This window comes from Sapajus apella, unplaced genomic scaffold, assembly GCF_009761245.1.
Source record: "Sapajus apella isolate SASKATOON/1434 unplaced genomic scaffold, GSC_monkey_1.0 scaffold11, whole genome shotgun sequence".
Lineage (NCBI taxonomy): Eukaryota > Metazoa > Chordata > Mammalia > Primates > Cebidae > Sapajus > Sapajus apella.
The window spans coordinates 35,849,532-35,867,097 of NW_022436951.1; the positions used below are offsets into that span (position 1 = coordinate 35,849,532).

Consider the following 17,566-nt stretch of genomic DNA (forward strand, 5'->3'; position numbering starts at 1 on the left):
TTAGCTTTCTAAGATGCCAGGGGAGATGCCTTGGGGGTGGAGGAAGTTCTTGGTCAGGGGCTGGCTTTTGCCTCCACATAGGAGATTTCAAAGAACAGCCAGCACTGTTAGGCAAGTGGGTTTTATGTATAAAGGCGTTCATATTTAGAAAAAAAGTACATGGATTCTTTTCCTTCAAGTAATTGCATTGCTTTTTGCATCTTTCCTTCTAGTCTTCACCGTGTTGGATAGTTTTGATTGCATTGTGTATGTCTAAATACCTTACTTTTTCAGTTAAGATTCCAGTATGTTGTAGTAGTTTTTCCTGTTAGCAAGTGTCAAAAATGGATTAATTCATTGAGTGAGTCTCCTATTCTGTAGTCATTTTCTTACTGGACAGGTAGCTTTCCAGCATGGACCTGTGGACGGCATGATGTCACAGCCAACTTTGTGCCTGTGGTTGGCTTCAGACCACAGTCGATGCTTCCTCCCGTTCCTCTGTCAGAGGCAGTGTGCATGGATGTGGCTTCATCCAGGAAGGAACAGACCTTGACTGAGCCTCAGAGTGGGTGGTTGCTGGCAATTTTGACCGGAGGGAGTGTGCGTTCCCCACCCAAAAGTGCTCAGTGACTTTACTGGAGAAAGGGTGACATGGGTGGCATTGACAGCTGCCAACCCAGGTGCTGAGGGGAGGTAACACCTGAGGCCTGCCCTGTCATTTATGAGGCCCCTGGGCACTGTGATAGAAGCCCGTCACTGTTTGCCTGCACTGTCATTTAGTGTTAGCTTTTCAAAGGAAGAAGATTCAGAAACGATAGCAAAAGTCATTATGATGCTTGATTCCAAGGTTTCTTATTGTCATCCCTCCACCTTAGGGATTCCTTTGCTTTGGTTTTGTAATTGTCCATTTTCATCAGTGTTCTGGGAGCTTTGTTGGATTTCCCTCGGCTGAGAGGCGGTCATGTCAGTATCTGCTAGTAGGTGCTCTCAGCGGTTCCCTGTAGTGGCCTCACCTTACAGCTTCCCGTGTGTCACTGGTACGGACACTTAAGGCCAGGGTGTTTTCACAGCTGTTATCGCATTGTTTTAAAATTGGACTAACTGTCCTGATGGGCAATTTTAGGAAACTTCCTGGGACCACAAACTGTAGGTTTAAAAGATCCGACAGTTCGTTTTCAGCATTGCTGTGGGATATTTGTCAGACACGACTTCATGAAGGAGGCCATCATCGCCCTGGTGTGCATTGGAATGGGACAGAGCGGGCGCCCGCAGCCCAGCCTTCAGGTTGTCTTCTTGCAGAGTTAGTCTCACGTTCGTGGCGGACTCCTCAATGTTCTGTCATTGTAACAACTTTATTGAGGTGTCATTTACATATTGTCAGCCTTTGCTCGCTGTCAGTGTACAGTTCAGGGATTTTTAGTAAGTTTACCCAGTTGACGGTCCCTTACCACAGTCCAGTTTTAGGCCATTCCCATCACCCCAGCATACCCTTTGTACCCATCAGCACTCGCTCCTGATTCCAGCTGAGCCCCATGAGCCACTCGTCCACTTTCTGTTGATAGGTTTGCCTTTCCTGGACATTATCTATAAATGGAGTAATATATTATGTGATCTGTGTCTGGTTTTTCTGCTGGGCATAGTGTGTTATATTTTTTTGAAAGAAAAAAAAAAAAAGACGGGCATGCCTTTGCTACACAGGTGCTTTGGAGCTTGCTGATGTGTCCAATGAACTGCCAGGGCTGAAGTGGATGCCGGGAATCACTCAGTGGAAGGTAACCTTTCCTCACAGACTTTGGTACAGAAGAGTAGGTGCGACATAACCGATTTAGAGTCCACGTTCAAAGCATTCACGTGTGGGTAACTTGGATAAATACTAATCTGCTTATGTAGATTAGAATCAATTGCAGAATGTTATTTCATGACAAATTTTATGACAAATGGCAGGTTTATTTGTGGCAGTGGAAAGGTTTTCTTTATTCCGCTATAGAAATTAACTCTTTTATTTCATCCCTGTAAGGGTAGCCTTGCTTTTTTTTTTTTTTTTAAATGGACTGGGATTCAAGCCTTTTTTCCAGTATGAAATAATTCATTAAAGTTGTAGGCCACAAGTGGCCTGAGGCTTGTTTAAAAAGGAAAAAAAAACCTAGATGGAAAATTATTTTATAATGATTGTCCTGCTTTTTAGAATAAATATATTTCATCTTTGTTTTTAACAGAATTTATATATTAATAATTTGGGAATTGTCTGCAAAGATTGTTGTGTTTTGTCTTGGCAAATACTCTTCCTGTCTTTGGAGTGAATGAGAATCACTATTTGTCACCTTTGAGAGAACTGACACTCTTGCCCTGTGATTTTTGTTATTATTGAATAGTGCTGGTAACCTGTAATGTACTCTGTGGCTCTGCAGGTAATGACAAAAGATGGGCAGTGGTTTACAGACTGGGACGCTGTTCCTCACAGCAGACACACCCAGATTCGGCCTACCATGTTCCCTCTCAAGGACCCGGAAAAGCTGCGGGCCATGCATCTGGAGCGATGGTGAGCTTGTGAGGCGTCCGGGTGTGGGGTTTAGGGAAAGTTAAGCCCCCTCCCTCATGAGCTGGTGGGTCTTGTCGGTGTGAGTTGGTGGCAGCAGATGACATTGCTGTGAGGCTTGGGCTATGACAGGGTCAAACCCATGTGTGTGAACTTCCCTGCCAGTATGGCTCTCATGCATGTTAGTTGCTGGCATCGAGCATTTATTAATAGTGGAATTGGCTAGAACCTCTAATGCTTAGGATACTTCATGCACTTTTTTTTTTTTTTGAGACAGGGTCTCTCTGTTGCCCAGGCTGGACTGCAGTGGTACAGCCTCGGCTCACTGCAACCTCTGCATCCTGGATTCAAGCAATGCTCGTGCCTCAGCAGCCTCCCAAGTAGCTGGGATTACCTGTGCTCGTCACCATGCCTGGCTAATCTTTGTAGTTTTAGCAGAGACAGGGTTTCACCATGTTGGCCAGTCTGGTCTCAAACTCTTGACCTCGGGTGATCTGCTCACCTCGGCCTCCCAAAGTGCTGGGGTTACAAAAGTTTGAGACCAGCATGGACAATGTGGTAAAACCCCCTCTCTACCCCAAAAAAAAAGCTAGTCAGAGTGTTGCGTGTCTGTAGTCCCAGCTACTTAGGAGGATCGCTTGAGCTCGGGAGGTGGAGGCTGCTGCAGTGAGCTGAGATCACACCACTACGCTCCAGTCTGGGCAACAGAGCCAGACCCTGTCTCAAAAAAAAAAAAAAAATTAAGATTACGTATCAGCCATTCTATGAGTGAGGGCCGAAGACATGATTTTTCTCTTGCATCATTCGCATTATTTGTCTTAATGCTAAAAAAAAAAAAAAATGCATTTTTGATTAGTTAAGAAGTATGAATTATATATCTATATTTAGCCTCAGGATATTACCCCATCATCAGAATACTGGAGGGTTCTTTGTGGCAGTATTGGTGAAAAAATCTTCAATGCCATGGAACAAACGTCAGCCAAAGGTGAGCTTTCCTTTTTCCAAAATGACATAACATTTGATCTTATAAATTTAAGATAAAAACTAACTGGAGTTTAGTGGAAGTGCAGAGAAAAGAGGAGCTTCCTGCTGTGGGCAGCGGGAGAGCTGAGCCTGAATGAGGGGAACTCATTTAAATACCAAGTTTTCCAAAAAGCAGAAATTTCTCGTAGGGGATAGGTAAGTGGAGAAATCAGTGTTTGGGGGGATGTATTCCTGCCACACTGTAAATCCAGTTATTTAAGAAACATTGAGAAGACGCAAAGATTGCCCAGTGGCTCTGAGTTGGAAGCCGCCAGGTTTCTGTGCTCCAGTTCCCTGTGAGTGGTTCATGTCAGCCGGTTACAGATAGCAGAGCTCTGTTGACCTCAGGCCAGACCGGCTTCACCTTCGCTGCGAGCAATGATGGCAGGCCTTGTCCAGGCCTGGCTAGAAAGGTGCAGCCTGGCCTGTTTGTGACGGATCTCAACTGCCTACTGGTTCCTTTCCAAGGCGGACCAGGAAGCAGAGTGGAGAAGGAAGAGTGTGGCCATCATCTTGTCAGGCAGTCCTTGTAGTGCATGCTGTCTCACCAGTGTCCACGCCAGCATTATTTATTAGTTCACAAGTCAGCCTTCCATGATTATAGAACCTGGGCTGGAATCAAAGTCTGAAAGTCTCTATTTCTTTAAGATGCATGCTTGAAAATCAGGACAAAAAATGCTTAGCCTTTGGAGAAACAAAAAGGAAACAGTTCTGCACAGAGCTCCAGCCTTTTTCTGGGGCACAACTCATGCAGATTAACATCGGAATGTACAGACAAACTGGCAAAGGGGGTGACTGTACTTCTGCTGTCATCAGGGTTTTTCTGTCAGGTTAGACAGTGTTTCGCCTTGGGCTAAAAGTCTCACAAGGTATCGTAACTCTGCTGGAATGTTATTTTCTTGGAATCAGTATAAGAAATTATATTGTGACGTATTAGATACTTTGCATTCATTCATACTAGGTTTCAGTAGCTTGTGTTTTAGACTTTCGTCACATTTTAAGTGGTCAGTGGCCACTGGCTCGTGGCTGTCCAGCTGCACAACACAGTGCAGTCACAGAGGACCCTGTCTTGGAGACACGTGCTTTAGGTTGGCCTGCGTTGGGGGTTACAATGATGTTTCTGGTGTTCATACTTACATAGAAAGGTTTTGATTTGTTTTCAGTTTGCCTCTGATGTATAGTCTTACATTGTAGGACAACTTACTGTCATTTGCTTATTTAAACAATATGAGTACTTCTCTTTTTCTGTTACTTTGTCAGTTTCTTATTCATTTAGTTCAACAGATCTAGTGCTAGCATGGCCTGTGCTGCCATTGGCCCCACTGGGAACACAGGTAGAGTCTCCGTGGTCAGGATACCGTGATCTGCTGCGGTGCTGATGCCTGTAAGCACTGGGCTAGAAGTCACCAGGGAAGCTCACACTGACCTTGTTATTTTAAGGTCACAGAATGTGGTTGTTGAGGTAGGACAGAGGTGGGAGAACTTGCCCTTAGAGCTGGACTGAGGAAAAAGGTCCCACTTACCTGCTCACAGGCTTGGGGTTCATCTGTTTTGTTCTTTGCTTTTTTACATTATATTAACATGGAAATACAATGTATTCCCTGGGAGCCTTCTGGCTTCTCTGCTCAGTAGCTTTGTGGCTTTGGATAAAATGAACTTGTCTGTGCTAAAATATCCTATTTTTTTTTTTTAAATTTTATTATGCTTTAAGTTCTGGGGTACATTTGCAGAATGTGCAGGTTTGTTACATGTGCCATAGTGGATTCCTGCATCCATCACCCTGTCATATACATTAGGTATTTCTCTCAGTGATAACCCTCCCCTAGTTCTCTACCACCTGCCAGGTCCCGGTGTGTGATCTTCCCCTCCCTGTGTCCATGTGTTCTCTTTGTTCAACACCTATGAATCACTTTATGAGTGAGAACATAGAGTGTTTGGTTTTCTGTTTTTGTGTTAGTTTGCTGAGAATGATGGTTTCCAGCTTCATCCGTGTCCCTGCAGAGGACATGAACTCATCCTTGTTAATGGCTACATAGTATTCCTTGGTGTATATGTGCCACATTTTCTTTATCCAGTCTATCATTGATAGGCATTTGGGTTGGTTCCAAGTCTGTGCTATTGTGAACAGTGCCGCAATAAACATAAATGTGCATATATCTTTATAACAGAATGATTTATAATACTTTGGGTATATACCCAGTAATGGGATTGCTGGGTCAAATGGTATTTCTCATTCTAGATCCTTGATGAATCGCCGCACTGTCTCCCACAATGGTTGAAATAATTTACACTCCTACCAACACTGTAAAAGTGTTCCTATTTCTCCACATCCTCTCCAGGATCTGTTGTCTCCTGATTTTTTTTAATGATTGCCATTCTAACTGGCGTGAAATGGTATCTCATTGTGGTTTTGATTTGCGTTTCTCTAATGATCCATGATGATGAGCTTTTTTTCAAATGTTTGTGGGCTGCATAAATGTTTCCTTTTGAGAAGTGTCTTCATATCCTTCGCCCACTTTTTGATGGTGTTTTTTCTTGTAAATTTTCAGTTCTTTGTAGATTCTGGATATTAGTCCTTTGTCAGATGGGTAGATTGCAGAAATGTTCTTTCTTTCTGTTGGTTGCATGTTCACTCTAGTGATAGTTTCTTTTGCCGTTCAGGAGCTCTTTAGTTTAATTAGATCCCATTTATCTATTTTGGCTTTTGTTGCCATTGCTTTTGGTGTTTTAGTCATGAAGTCCTTGCCTATGCCTGTGTCCTGAATGGTATTGCCTAGGTTTTCTTCTAGGGTTTTTATGGTGTTAGGTCTTATGTTTAAATCTTTAATCCATCTTGAATTAATTTTTGTGTAAAGCGTAAGGAAGGGATCCAGTTTCAGCTTTCTGCATATGGCTAGCTAGTTTTCCCAACACCATTTATTAAACAGGGAATCCTTCCCCATTGCTTGTTTTTGTCAGGTTTGTCAAAGATCAGATGGTTGTAGATGTGTGGTGTTATTCCTGAGGCCTCTGTTCTGTTCCATTCATCTACATCTCTGTTTTGGTACCAGTACCATTCTGTTTTGCTTACTGTAGCCTTGTAGTATAGTTTGAAGTCAGGTAGCGTGATGCCTCCAGCTTTGTGTTTTTGTGTGTGTGTGTGTGGTTTTTTTTTTTGCTTAGGATTGTCTTGGCTATACAGGCTATTTTTTGGGTTCCATATGAAATTTAAGGTGGTTTTTTTTTTTTTTTTTTTATTTTTTCCCCATTTCTGTGAAGAAAGTCGATGGTAGCTTGATGGGGATAGCATTGAATCTGTGAATTACTTTAGGCAGTATGGCTATTTTCACGATAATGATTCTTCCTAACCATGAGTGTGGGATGTGTTTCCATTTGTTTGCATCCTCTCTTATTTCCTTGAGCAGTGGTCCTTCACATGTTTTGTTAGTTGTATTCCGAGGTATAAAATTGTAGCAATTGCGAATGGGAGTTCACTCGTGGTTTGGCTGACTGTTAATCTATTATTGGTGTATAGGAATGCTTGTGATTTTTGCACATTGATTTTGTATCTTGAGACTTTGCTGAAGTTGCTTATCAGCTTAAGAAAATTTTGGGCTGAGACGATGGGGTCTTCTAAATATACAATCATGTTGTTTGCAAATAGAGACAATTTGAATTCCTCTTTTCCTAATTGAATTCCCTTTATTTCTTTCTCTTACCTGATTGCCCTAGCCAGAAACTCCCAATACTATAATACTGTGTTGAGTAGGGGTGGTGAGAGAGGAACATCCTTGTCTTGTGCCAGTTTTCAAAGGGAATGCTTGCAATTTTTGCCCATTCAGTATGATATTGGCTGTAGGTTTGTCATAAATAGCTCTAATTATTTTGAGATATGTTCCATCAATACCTAGCTTATTGAGAGTTTTTAGCATAAAAGCCTGTTGAGGGCCGGGCGCGGTGGCTCAAGCCTGTAATCCCAGCACTTTGGGAGGCCGAGGCGGGTGGATCACGAGGTCAAGAGATCGAGACCATCCTGGTCAACATGGTGAAACCCCGTCTCTACCAAAAATACAAAAAAAATTAGCTGGGCATGGTGGCGCGTGCCTGTAATCCCAGCTACTCAGGAGGCTGAGGCAGGAGAATTGCCTGAACCCAGGAGGCGGAGGTTGTGGTGAGCCGAGATCGCGCCATTGCACTCCAGCCTGGGTAACATGAGGGAAACTCCATCTCAAAAAAAAAAAAAGCCTGTTGAATTTTTGTCAAAGGCCTTCTCTGTATCTGTTGCGATAATCATGTGATTTTTGTCTTTGGTTCTGTTTATGTGATGGATTATGCTTATTTATTTGCCTATGTTGAACCAGCCTTACATTCCAGTGATGAAGCCGACTTGATCGTGATGGATAAGCTTTTTGATGTGCTGTTGGATTTGGTTTGCCAGTATTTTATTGAGGATTTTCGCATCAAGTTTCATCAGGGGTATTGGCCTGAAACCTTCTTTTTTAGTTGTGTCCCTGCCAGGTTTTGGTATCAAGAGGATGTTGGCCTCATAAAATAAGAGAGGATTCCCTCTTTTTCTATTGCTTGGAATAGTTTCAGAAGGAATGGTACCAGGTCCTCTTTGTAACTCCAGTAGAATTCGGCTGTGAACCCGTTTGGCCCTGGACTTGTTTTGGTTGGTGGGCTATTAATTCCTGCCTCAATTTCAGACCTTGTTATTGGTGTATTCAGGGATTCACCTTCTTCTTGGTGTAGTCTTGGGAAGGTGTAAGTGTCCAGGAATTCATCCATTTCTTCTAGATTTTTTGGCTTATTTGCATAGAGGTGTTTATAGTATTCTCTGATGGTAGTTTGTATTTCTGTGGGATCAGTGGTGTTATCCCCCTTATCATTTTTTATTGTGTCTATGTGATTCTTCTGTCTTTTCTTCTTTATGAGTCTGGCTAGCAGTCTATCTATTTTGTTAATCTTTTCAGAAAACCAGCTCCTGGATTCATTGATTGTTTTTGAAGGGTTTTCCGTATTTCTGTCTCCTTCAGTTCTGCTCTGATCTTAGTTTGAAATATCCTGATTTTTACACTTGCTTCAGAGAGACTGAGGAATTACGACTTTTATCAATTTTGTGACTTTTTAAAAAGGTTACATATTTTTTAAAGATCTTTAACATAACTAAAACATTTTGCTCATTCCCAAAGCCAAATTTAAATTATACCATGGCCTTAATTCCGAAGTTAATTCTTGGGCAGACGTTTCCTTTGTGCCTCGGACACTCTTTCTCCCAGTTCCTGTGGCAGTTTGTCCAGATGCTCAGAACAGTTCCTGCCCTCCTTTCTTGTTATTTAGTATTTGTCTTTTTGCCCCTGCTGGGTATTTTAGAGATCTTGCTTGATGCACTTTGTGTCCTTCACTGTACCTGACCCAGAGCAGATGCATGATACACATTTTTAGATGAGAACTAGCTGGCGTTATAGGGCTCTGCTAAGAAACAGGCTGTATATGCTGTTTGTGAGATTAAGGTAGAATCAACTTTAACTCCAAAGAAACTCCATGAATTTTGTTTATAATAACAAATAAATTTAAAACGACACTTAAAAAAATTCTGTTGTCTTTCTCCACATATAATGCAGTAGAAAAGTACAACTGATTGATTTTATGAACTTGGTATTTTAAATTTTCGTAGCAGCACAAAGACTGCTACTCTTTGTGTGTCAGTGAGATTGTTCTGTCTGACAGCTGCAGGGTAAATCTGCAGAGACCAGAGGAAGCGCCCAGCTGAGCCCTGCAGATCCCACAGAAGGGAAACCCGCAGATCCCTCTAAGCTGGAAAGTCCGTCAGTCACAGGAACTGGTGACACAGAAATAGCTCATGCAACTGAGGATTTAGAGAATAATGGCAATAGGAAAGATGGCGTGTGTGGGTAAGAAAGGGGGTTACGTCTTGACGTAACACTCTAGTGTCTTCACAGTCCTTTTAGATTAAATGGGATCCCAGAGCCACTTCTTGGTGGGTTTGAGGGCACAGTGCATGCATGATATGAGACACATGCAGGGGGAGGGCTGGAGTCTATGTGGAAGCTGGAAGGTTTCAACATCTGCTGCCTGGCAAAGATCTGTGCTGCAAACCTCGTATTGCGCAGAACTGACGCAGGCACCGACGGGAAAGGAAGGATGTGCTTTTGGTGTTGAAGGTTGCCACCCGTTACAGATTGATGTATCTCATCCTCATTCCCTTTTTAGTCCTCCTCCATCAAAGAAAATGAAGTTATTCGGATTTAAAGAAGACCCGTTTGTATTCATTCCTGAAGATGACCCATTGTTTCCACCTATTGAGTAAGGATTCAGCCTTTTTAATTACTCATTTAAAGAAATCCACTCTAAAGTAACAAATATACAACTGATTACATTTAACCATTTTGTCTGTAATTCTGTCTAGCTTTTTTTGGGCAGAGGTGGATGGAGCATTACTCTTGTTGCCCAGGCTGGATTGCAATGGCGCAGTCTCAGCTCACTGCAACCTCCACCTCCTGGGTTCAAGTGATTCTCCTACCTCAGCCTCCCGAGTAGCTGGGATTACAGGCATGCACCACCACACCCAGCTAATTTTGTATTTTTAGTAGAGATGGGGTTTCTCCACGTTGGTCAGGCTGGTCTCGAACTCTTGGCCTCAGGTGAAAGTAAACTTTACTTTGTGAACATGATAGATTAAAAGACCTGGGCTGTGACTATGAATGTAAATTACTCAATTGTGATCCTGAACCGAAATTGTTCAATTGAGTGTAGAGACCAGAGGCCAAGGCTGACTAGTTCAGTTCCTGTAGAAGAAATGAAGTGTAGCATGTGTGGGAGTTGATTAGGGATGGCGTAGCTAGAACATAGAGGAAGAGGGTTTAGGGTAAGTCTCACATTCATCTGTTTCTTACTGATTGAATTTTAGAATCTATTTGCCGGGGCAGTCACTTACTGTCTTTTGCATAACTGGTCCTTTGCATACATTTGTAAAAGTCTATACGTCTCAAAAGTAGTGTTCTCAGGTCATTATCATTGGAGTAGCAGCTGAGGGAGAGAAGCCGCACTTGTTAATGTAGGTTTCTGATCAAGTTGTGCCTCAAATAAATGGCACGTGGAGGTTTTAGGTGGAAGTAGACAAAGTTTAGAAGCTGGGAGTCCAGAACAGAGACCCATGCCCATGAGCCACACTGCAGTTTTAGAGATTGAATTCTGTAGGAGAAGAAGATATTTACAAACAGTTTCCCAATTTTGAACTGAGTATGTATAAACAGCCATGTTTTTGTGTACAGGAAATTTTATGCTTTGGATCCTTCATTCCCGAGGATGAATTTGTTAACTCGGACGACAGAAGGGAAGAAAAGGCAGCTCTACATGGTTTCTAAGGAGCTACGGAACGTGCTGCTGAATAACAGTGAGAGGATGAAGGTGCCCACCGCACAGACGCTGGCTGCTGATTGGGGATGCGTGTGGCTTTTCTCAGCTGCTTAGATTTCATTTGGAGCAGACGCTGGCATCTGCCCTCCCCACCTGTAGCATTGGCTGCAGGTCCCTGAGCCTGCCCTGTGGCTTCAGAGCTGTTGGCCGGCACAGGGCTGAGTGGTTCCGACCAGAGTCCTGAATCTGGTGGCTGTCTTTTCTTTGCCCCATTCCCACAGCTGGGTGAGCCTCAGTGTCGTTCTCACTGCTCGTCCTCCTGGGCAGAGAAGGTCCCGAGGGCCTGGAGGCTACGAGTGCTGCTGCCCCCACCCTTGGGATTTGTCCTTTGAGACACTTCCCTTAGAATTTGGCCATTTGGGGGCCCCTCTTTCATTTGCTTTACTGCCCTCCAAGTCACATAAACACAAGTTGTGAGGGCCAGTTGGTTCTTGCCGGGGTTTCTCGATGGTTTCTGCTTCTCCTCCCCTTTCCCATTCCATGACGGCTGCTCTCTGTGGCCTGGTGTCCTTAAAGAGGATGGTCCTGTGTTCATCTGTGTGTGCTTCATCTCACTTTTACTTACAGGTTATTAACACGGGAATAAAAGTCTGGTGTCGAAATAACAGTGGTGAAGAGTTTGACTGTGCTTTCCGGTTGGCACAGGAGGTAATTTTGGAAGTGCACTTGAACAGCACCGGCCACAGATCAGGCAGTCGGGAGTTGATGGGCTTTCTGGCCGCCACATGATCTGAGTGGCTCAGGACTTGGCTGGCCCCTACTAGCCACTTGACCCTCACCGGTTATTGAGCTCCCCAGGGGCGTGGGGAGGGCTTGGGGGGGGTGGGGGTTCCACACCTGTCCAGGGGAGGGCCCATAATGAGGGCCTGAGGCGCCACTGAAAGCCTCTGAGAGCAGTCTGTTGTCATTCATGAGTGACATCATGGTATCTGTTCTCTTTATTCACACAGGGAATATATACGTTGTATCCATTTATTAATTCAAGAATTATTACCGTGTCAATGGAAGATGTTAAGATACTGTTGACCCAGGAAAACCCCTTTTTTAGAAAACTCAGCAGTGAGACATACAGTCAAGCGAAGGACCTAGGTGAGTAGTTTGAAATGGATAGAGACATAACTTGTATTCTCTTTAAAAGGACAGCCAGAATGCAGGTGGTATCTTTGGGGCATATTTATCAATCATATTTTTCAGTACAGTCTGGTTGCCTCACTTTCCAGAGGGCTCTGTAGAACCCTCATGACAGTTCAGAATGCTAAGGGGCAAAGGCATCTTGGGGTTGCTCTACTTCCCCAGGCCCTGGTGGCGCCCCGCTGCTTTCCAGCAGCCCGCGGTGTGTCTGTGTGGCCTGCGGGGCAGGCCTTTGCTCAACTTGCTGGACCCAAGAGTCCGGGAAATGAAGGGCTTGGCCTGTGAGCAACCCCAACCAGCCCCCCAGCCAGAGCTCTTGACCCACTTGCCTATTAGCAGGTCGGGGGTGGGTAGAAGCAGGTCTCTGTGCTTCGGTTCATTTGTGTTTTAAGGTCCACAGCCTCACGAGACTGGCTAACATGCAGATCTGGCTCACTTAGCATTTTAACCACCTGTGTGAGAGCAGAGGAAGAGTCTTGCCAGCAGTTCTGACTTTTCTGCTAGCCGGCAGCAGTAGATTATTTGGTTTATTTGCTGCTTTTATATTTTATCAACTTCCACTTCAAATCACTCCAGTGACATTTTCCCCTAAGCATAAAAATAATTTCTCCAACCTATTCTAATTTTGTTTTCCTGATGTCTTCTTTCTCGTTATTTTTTTAAAATAACTTGCCGTTTAATATTTCTGGCTCAATTTGATCAAAACTCTATGAATCAGTTTATGCAGTTATGTATAATCATGTCTCTTACTTGCATTTAAAACTTCCTGTTGTGTTCCTCCGCAATATCAAACACGCCCTGTGGCGTCTGTCTCCGGCTGCCGTCTCGGCCAAGGACCACAATTGAAAGTAGAGATTCTTGTAAAGGATAAGGGAACTGTTTGTTTTCTTTTAATCCTGCACTTACGTGACTGCAGTATTAGACAGTTTTTGTGTATTTCATGCCATTCTGGGAGTTGGTGTTATAGTTTATTTAATCTTGAATTTGGAGGAATTAACTAGCAGTTAATCCCAAGAAGCAAGCCTCCTTGCTTCTCAGAGTTGCTTGTTAGGTGACATCCCTTGAAGTCCCTGAATGGCTTTTGCCTGCATCCTCTTCCAGATCATCCCTACGGCATCATTTGGACTTGGTTCATGTCTCCAGAAGGCCTCTTCTCACCATCTAGATCCTTGAGGCCAAGAATATAGATTATTTGTTGTTCTGTTTCTTCAGAATACTTACCACTAGGTGCATAAATGTCCTTGTTGCATGCATCCCCTACTGGGAGAACTTGGCAAATGTGTGTCTGTTTCTCTTCCAGCAAAGGGAAGCATCGTGCTGAAGTATGAACCAGATTCTGCGTAAGTCATTGCACGCCCTGTCCTTCTGCACACACCTTGTCATTAGCTACAGGGTTCTTGTTGGTGAGAAAGGTGACTTGGGAAGGTGGGAACCTTCTTCAAGCCTTTTATGATTGTTCTCTGGAAGTAGTTTTGTGGAAATGTAGAACCAAAATATTCCTGTAGGTCATCATGAAGATACTGTTTTGTAGAATACTCAGCTCAGGCTAAATGAATTTTCACTTACAGAGAATAAAATACATAGTGCTTAGTTTTTAAATATTAGAAACTAATGGAAAGTTCTGTCTTATACAGAGTAAGTGTAAAGTAAAGGTGGGACAGTTGAGTGAGGTTCCATTGTTTCATCCTCATCACTGGTTCAGCCATGTGCGTTGCTGACATGTTACTGCATCAGGAGTGAGGGCTGGAGCATGGGGTTTGCTTACGTTCACCGTCGCCACGGGCCCACTGCTCCACACTGTCTGCATGTATTTACTCTGCATCCTCATGGGCCTGGGGGAGCAGATGCTGGTGTTGATAACACTTGCCAGACAGAGGAGTAAGTGGGACAAAGAGTGAGGTGGCTTGCCCAGAGCACCTCAGCTCACTAGTGGCAAAATTAGGATCTCATCTGCAACAGCTCCCTCTTGGTGACATGAAACACCATTTCTGAGAGGAGGAGATAAAATGGGGCCCAGGGCTGAGCGGAATTTGGGGAAGTGAGTAGGTAGGACCACTGTACAGGTTTCTTTGGGAAGTTAGTGTTGGACCAGGGATCCAGGGCTAACTTGAAGGAACTACCAAAGTGCAGACCCTGGGGCAGGAGCAAGTTGGGGGTCAGGGCCTGCCCAGCTGAGGAGGGATGGAGGGGTCAGGTAAGACATTGGCAGGGAGGCCGAGGGCCCACGTGTCCTCAGGATTCAGGCTGTCTGGCTGCCCTATGGAGAGCGGACAGTTCGGGGCTGAGGTGGGAGGAGCATCAGAGGGGAGAGGACAGCAGGTGATGGGCCGGGAAGGCCAGGGAGGCCATGCGCTGGGCACCTGGGGACCTGCCAGAGGCAGATGCTGTCTGGGCGGTGGAGGGGCCAGGCATCTAGTGATTGATGGCTTCTGGGTGTTTTTACAAGAGTTTGAATAAAGACCCAGAAACGGTTTTTAAATAACAGTCTCGTGGCCCACATAGAAACATTGGGATATTTTAAGTTGTGGATTCACTTTTCCATATTTAAACACTCGTTTTTACTTGTTGAAATACACAGGTGAAAAGTCAGCTTCAGGAATAATGATTTTTTTTTTTTTTTTTTTTTTTTTTTAAGGAAGACGGGAGTTGGGAATTTCCTGTATTTTCCCCTCACTTCTTGAAGCCAACTTAGTGCCCTGCTTTAGATTAGGAAAAATGGAAAGGTGATTAAATAGGGCCATTAGGAGCCTAAAATCTAGGTCAGAGTCCCCTAGGAAAGAATTAGAGAACTTGAGAGAGGGCATCTGCAGGTTAGAAATGGTGGCTTCCCTCTCTGTCGGGGAAGGGAGTCGATGCCACCTGGCTGGACAGGTGGCGCCTGGAAGGTAGGGAGGGATGGAGCAGGTTCAGAGAGGCAGGGGTTTTCTGACTGTGGGGAGCACAGCATGCTGGAAATGGAGATGAGCACAGCAGGGCTGAGATTGCCATGTGGGGTCCCTAGAGAACAAATGATGCGAAACGCTGCATATCGAAAGGATGGGTGGTCCCGTGTCCTGCTCTGGCGTCATCTTCCAGCCTGTAAGGAGCCCCAGTCACTTAGGAAACTTGGAGGTGAGCTGTGAGGAGCCTGTGGATAAATGCTTCTCATGTAGTAGGGTGAGGTGACACGGGGTGGGGGGCAGTAAGTTAAGTTTGAGGAGGAAGTATTAGAAATCCCAGCACTGGAAGTGTGTGACATCTGCAGATTTGGGGCCTACCCCATTGTGCACGAAAGAGGCAAGGGGAAAGTGAGGGTGGGGATCCTACTCAGGACTGAAGAAGGCCGCTGAGAAAACCTACCCCTCAGATCACTGATGAAAATGTCCTCTCAGTGGTTTGGGGGTTTGTGGGTATGGGCTCTTTGTGGTTTTCTTTTTTGAGCAGTTGCATGTTACATCTCTTTCGATGCAGTTATGGGAATGTTTAATGTTCTGCATGAAACCACCTTCACTTGTAGGAATCCAGACTCTCTGCAGTGTCCCATTGTCTTATGCGGATGGCGGGGAAAGGCCTCCATTCGAACTTTTGTGCCCAAGAATGAGCGGCTTCATTATCTCAGGATGATGGGACTGGAGGTATTGGGAGAAAAGAAAAAGGAAGGAGTTATCCTAACAAATGAGAGTGCAGCCAGCACTGGACAGCCGGAGAATGAGATGACCGAGGGACAGAGAGCAGGAGAGACCCACAGTCCTGATGCCGAAGAGGCCGACACCCCAGACGCCGGAGAGGCCGACAGCCTGGAGGTGACAGCAGGCTGTGACCTGGCCGTGGCGCACCTGCCCCGGTGAGCAGGCCCAAGGTAGCGAAAGCCTACACCCCTGACACACAGAACTGGCCTCTTCTGGGTCACAGAACAGCCTGTGGCCTGTAAAGCTGTATTTTTAACGGCTGCAGACTGGTGGGATGATAGCGTTCTGAACGATCAGGACTGCTTTCTTATGGAGCTGATGAAAACGTATTCTTTTAGCGTGTTAGAAATCACTCATTTTACTTTGTTTCTTTGGCCACGCTGCGTCTAGTATCTCTTGCTGGGAATAGACTTTCACTGTTAAGGTTGTACTTCTATCAAGAAATAAAACTGCTCTTGCAGAAATTTCAGGTCTCTTGTTAAGCCTGTATTGGTCTTAAGGTCCAGTATTTTTTAAATTATTATTTATAGGAAGAATCTATAACTCTCTGAAATTTTGGGGAGCTGTGTTATAAGCTTTAATAATTACACTGAGTTGCACATTAGCCGTGTGACAGTAACATGCAGTTGGGTTAATATCTGAGGCCTCAGATGACTTTGTGCCTTTTGGGATAGAGGGTAAAATGAACTCCCAGAGTAAGAGCTGTAACGTGAATTGTCATACTAGTTATTGAGGGGGACTTATGTGCTTTTATTGAATGGAGTACTTTGCAATTTTTATTTTTAAATGGGGTTGGGTTCCTTGGAATATTTAAATAAAGTTATTAATGTTAAAATGTATACATGTATGACTCTTGTTTTGCTCTTAGGAGGCAGAAAGAGCAGACTTACTTTTGGCTGAACGGCAGTGTTAGAATACGCCCTGATTTTCTCCAGTGAAGGCAGTTTTCCTGTGAAGGCTGCAGTCTTTCTCTGTCTTCCTGATTTTGTGTATTGGTCTGTACAAACAGCAGCCACACACTGCCTCTGCTGGATTTGTCTCAAGTCTCCATTCTGTGTTCAAGCTCTATGGTGTGAAGGGCTCCTGTTTCTCTTTCCCCAAAATTCTACCCTGAACGTGGCTCTCTGTTTGCACCTGCATCTTCCGGTGTGCTTGCCTGTCACTGAGGTGTTGTTTTCTGGACCCTTTGACAGTTGCAGGCATGTTGCATTACCCCCTTACTGCCATTGTGTTTCCTAGAAACAGCCTCTTCACAGCTCACGGCATAGGTGTCAGCACAAACGTGGATGCAAGGTCACCCTCTAACCGGCAAGCTCGCCGCAGCGGCCTGGGAATGTCCCTTGCAATCACAATGTCCAGTTTTGTCTGGGGCAACCCCTGTTGCCTTTGGCTGTCTTGTCTTGCGTTCATTCCAGTCTGAAGCAGTTCCCAGTCTGTCTTTTATGAATGAGACAGTTTTGGGGGGCGGTACAGGTCAGGTAGTTTGAATGTGCTTCAGTTTTGGTTGGTCTAATCTCCCAGCGATTGGTGTATTTTCAACAAGAGTACCACAGAGGTGGTGCTTTGTTCTTTTCACTGCATCATGTCAGAAGGTGGCTGATGTTGGTTTTTCTCTTTATAGTGGTGGTGAAGTTTTTTTTTTTTTTTGATCAATATGGTGTCTGCTTGCCGAGTTTCTCCATTTGCGAGGAGATATTTCAAGACTATGTTCCTCTCTCACTCTTCAAACTTCTAGCTACCAGCTTTAGTATTTCTTGACTATTTTGGCCTTAGCCAGTTTAACTGTGGTAACTGCAAATGATTTTCCCCC

General features: G+C 44.5%; 1 protein-coding gene across 3 annotated transcripts in view; it reads left to right on the forward strand.

Moving 5' to 3' along the window:
- Nucleotides 1–16,592, forward strand: part of NSUN2 (NOP2/Sun RNA methyltransferase 2) — a 31,918-nt gene extending 15,326 nt beyond the window's left edge. The window contains exons 10-19 of one of the 3 annotated variants that reach the window (XM_032279125.1): nucleotides 1,678–1,751; nucleotides 2,388–2,518; nucleotides 3,404–3,500; nucleotides 9,248–9,432; nucleotides 9,752–9,844; nucleotides 10,813–10,948; nucleotides 11,525–11,605; nucleotides 11,908–12,046; nucleotides 13,389–13,428; nucleotides 15,585–15,952. In XM_032279125.1, the coding sequence (XP_032135016.1) occupies nucleotides 1,678–1,751; nucleotides 2,388–2,518; nucleotides 3,404–3,500; nucleotides 9,248–9,432; nucleotides 9,752–9,844; nucleotides 10,813–10,948; nucleotides 11,525–11,605; nucleotides 11,908–12,046; nucleotides 13,389–13,428; nucleotides 15,585–15,915 (1,307 nt within the window). In that variant the 3' untranslated portion in view covers nucleotides 15,916–15,952. The other 2 variants (XM_032279126.1, XM_032279127.1) reach the window with 2 other exon arrangements.
- Nucleotides 16,593–17,566: the final 974 nt, after the last annotated feature.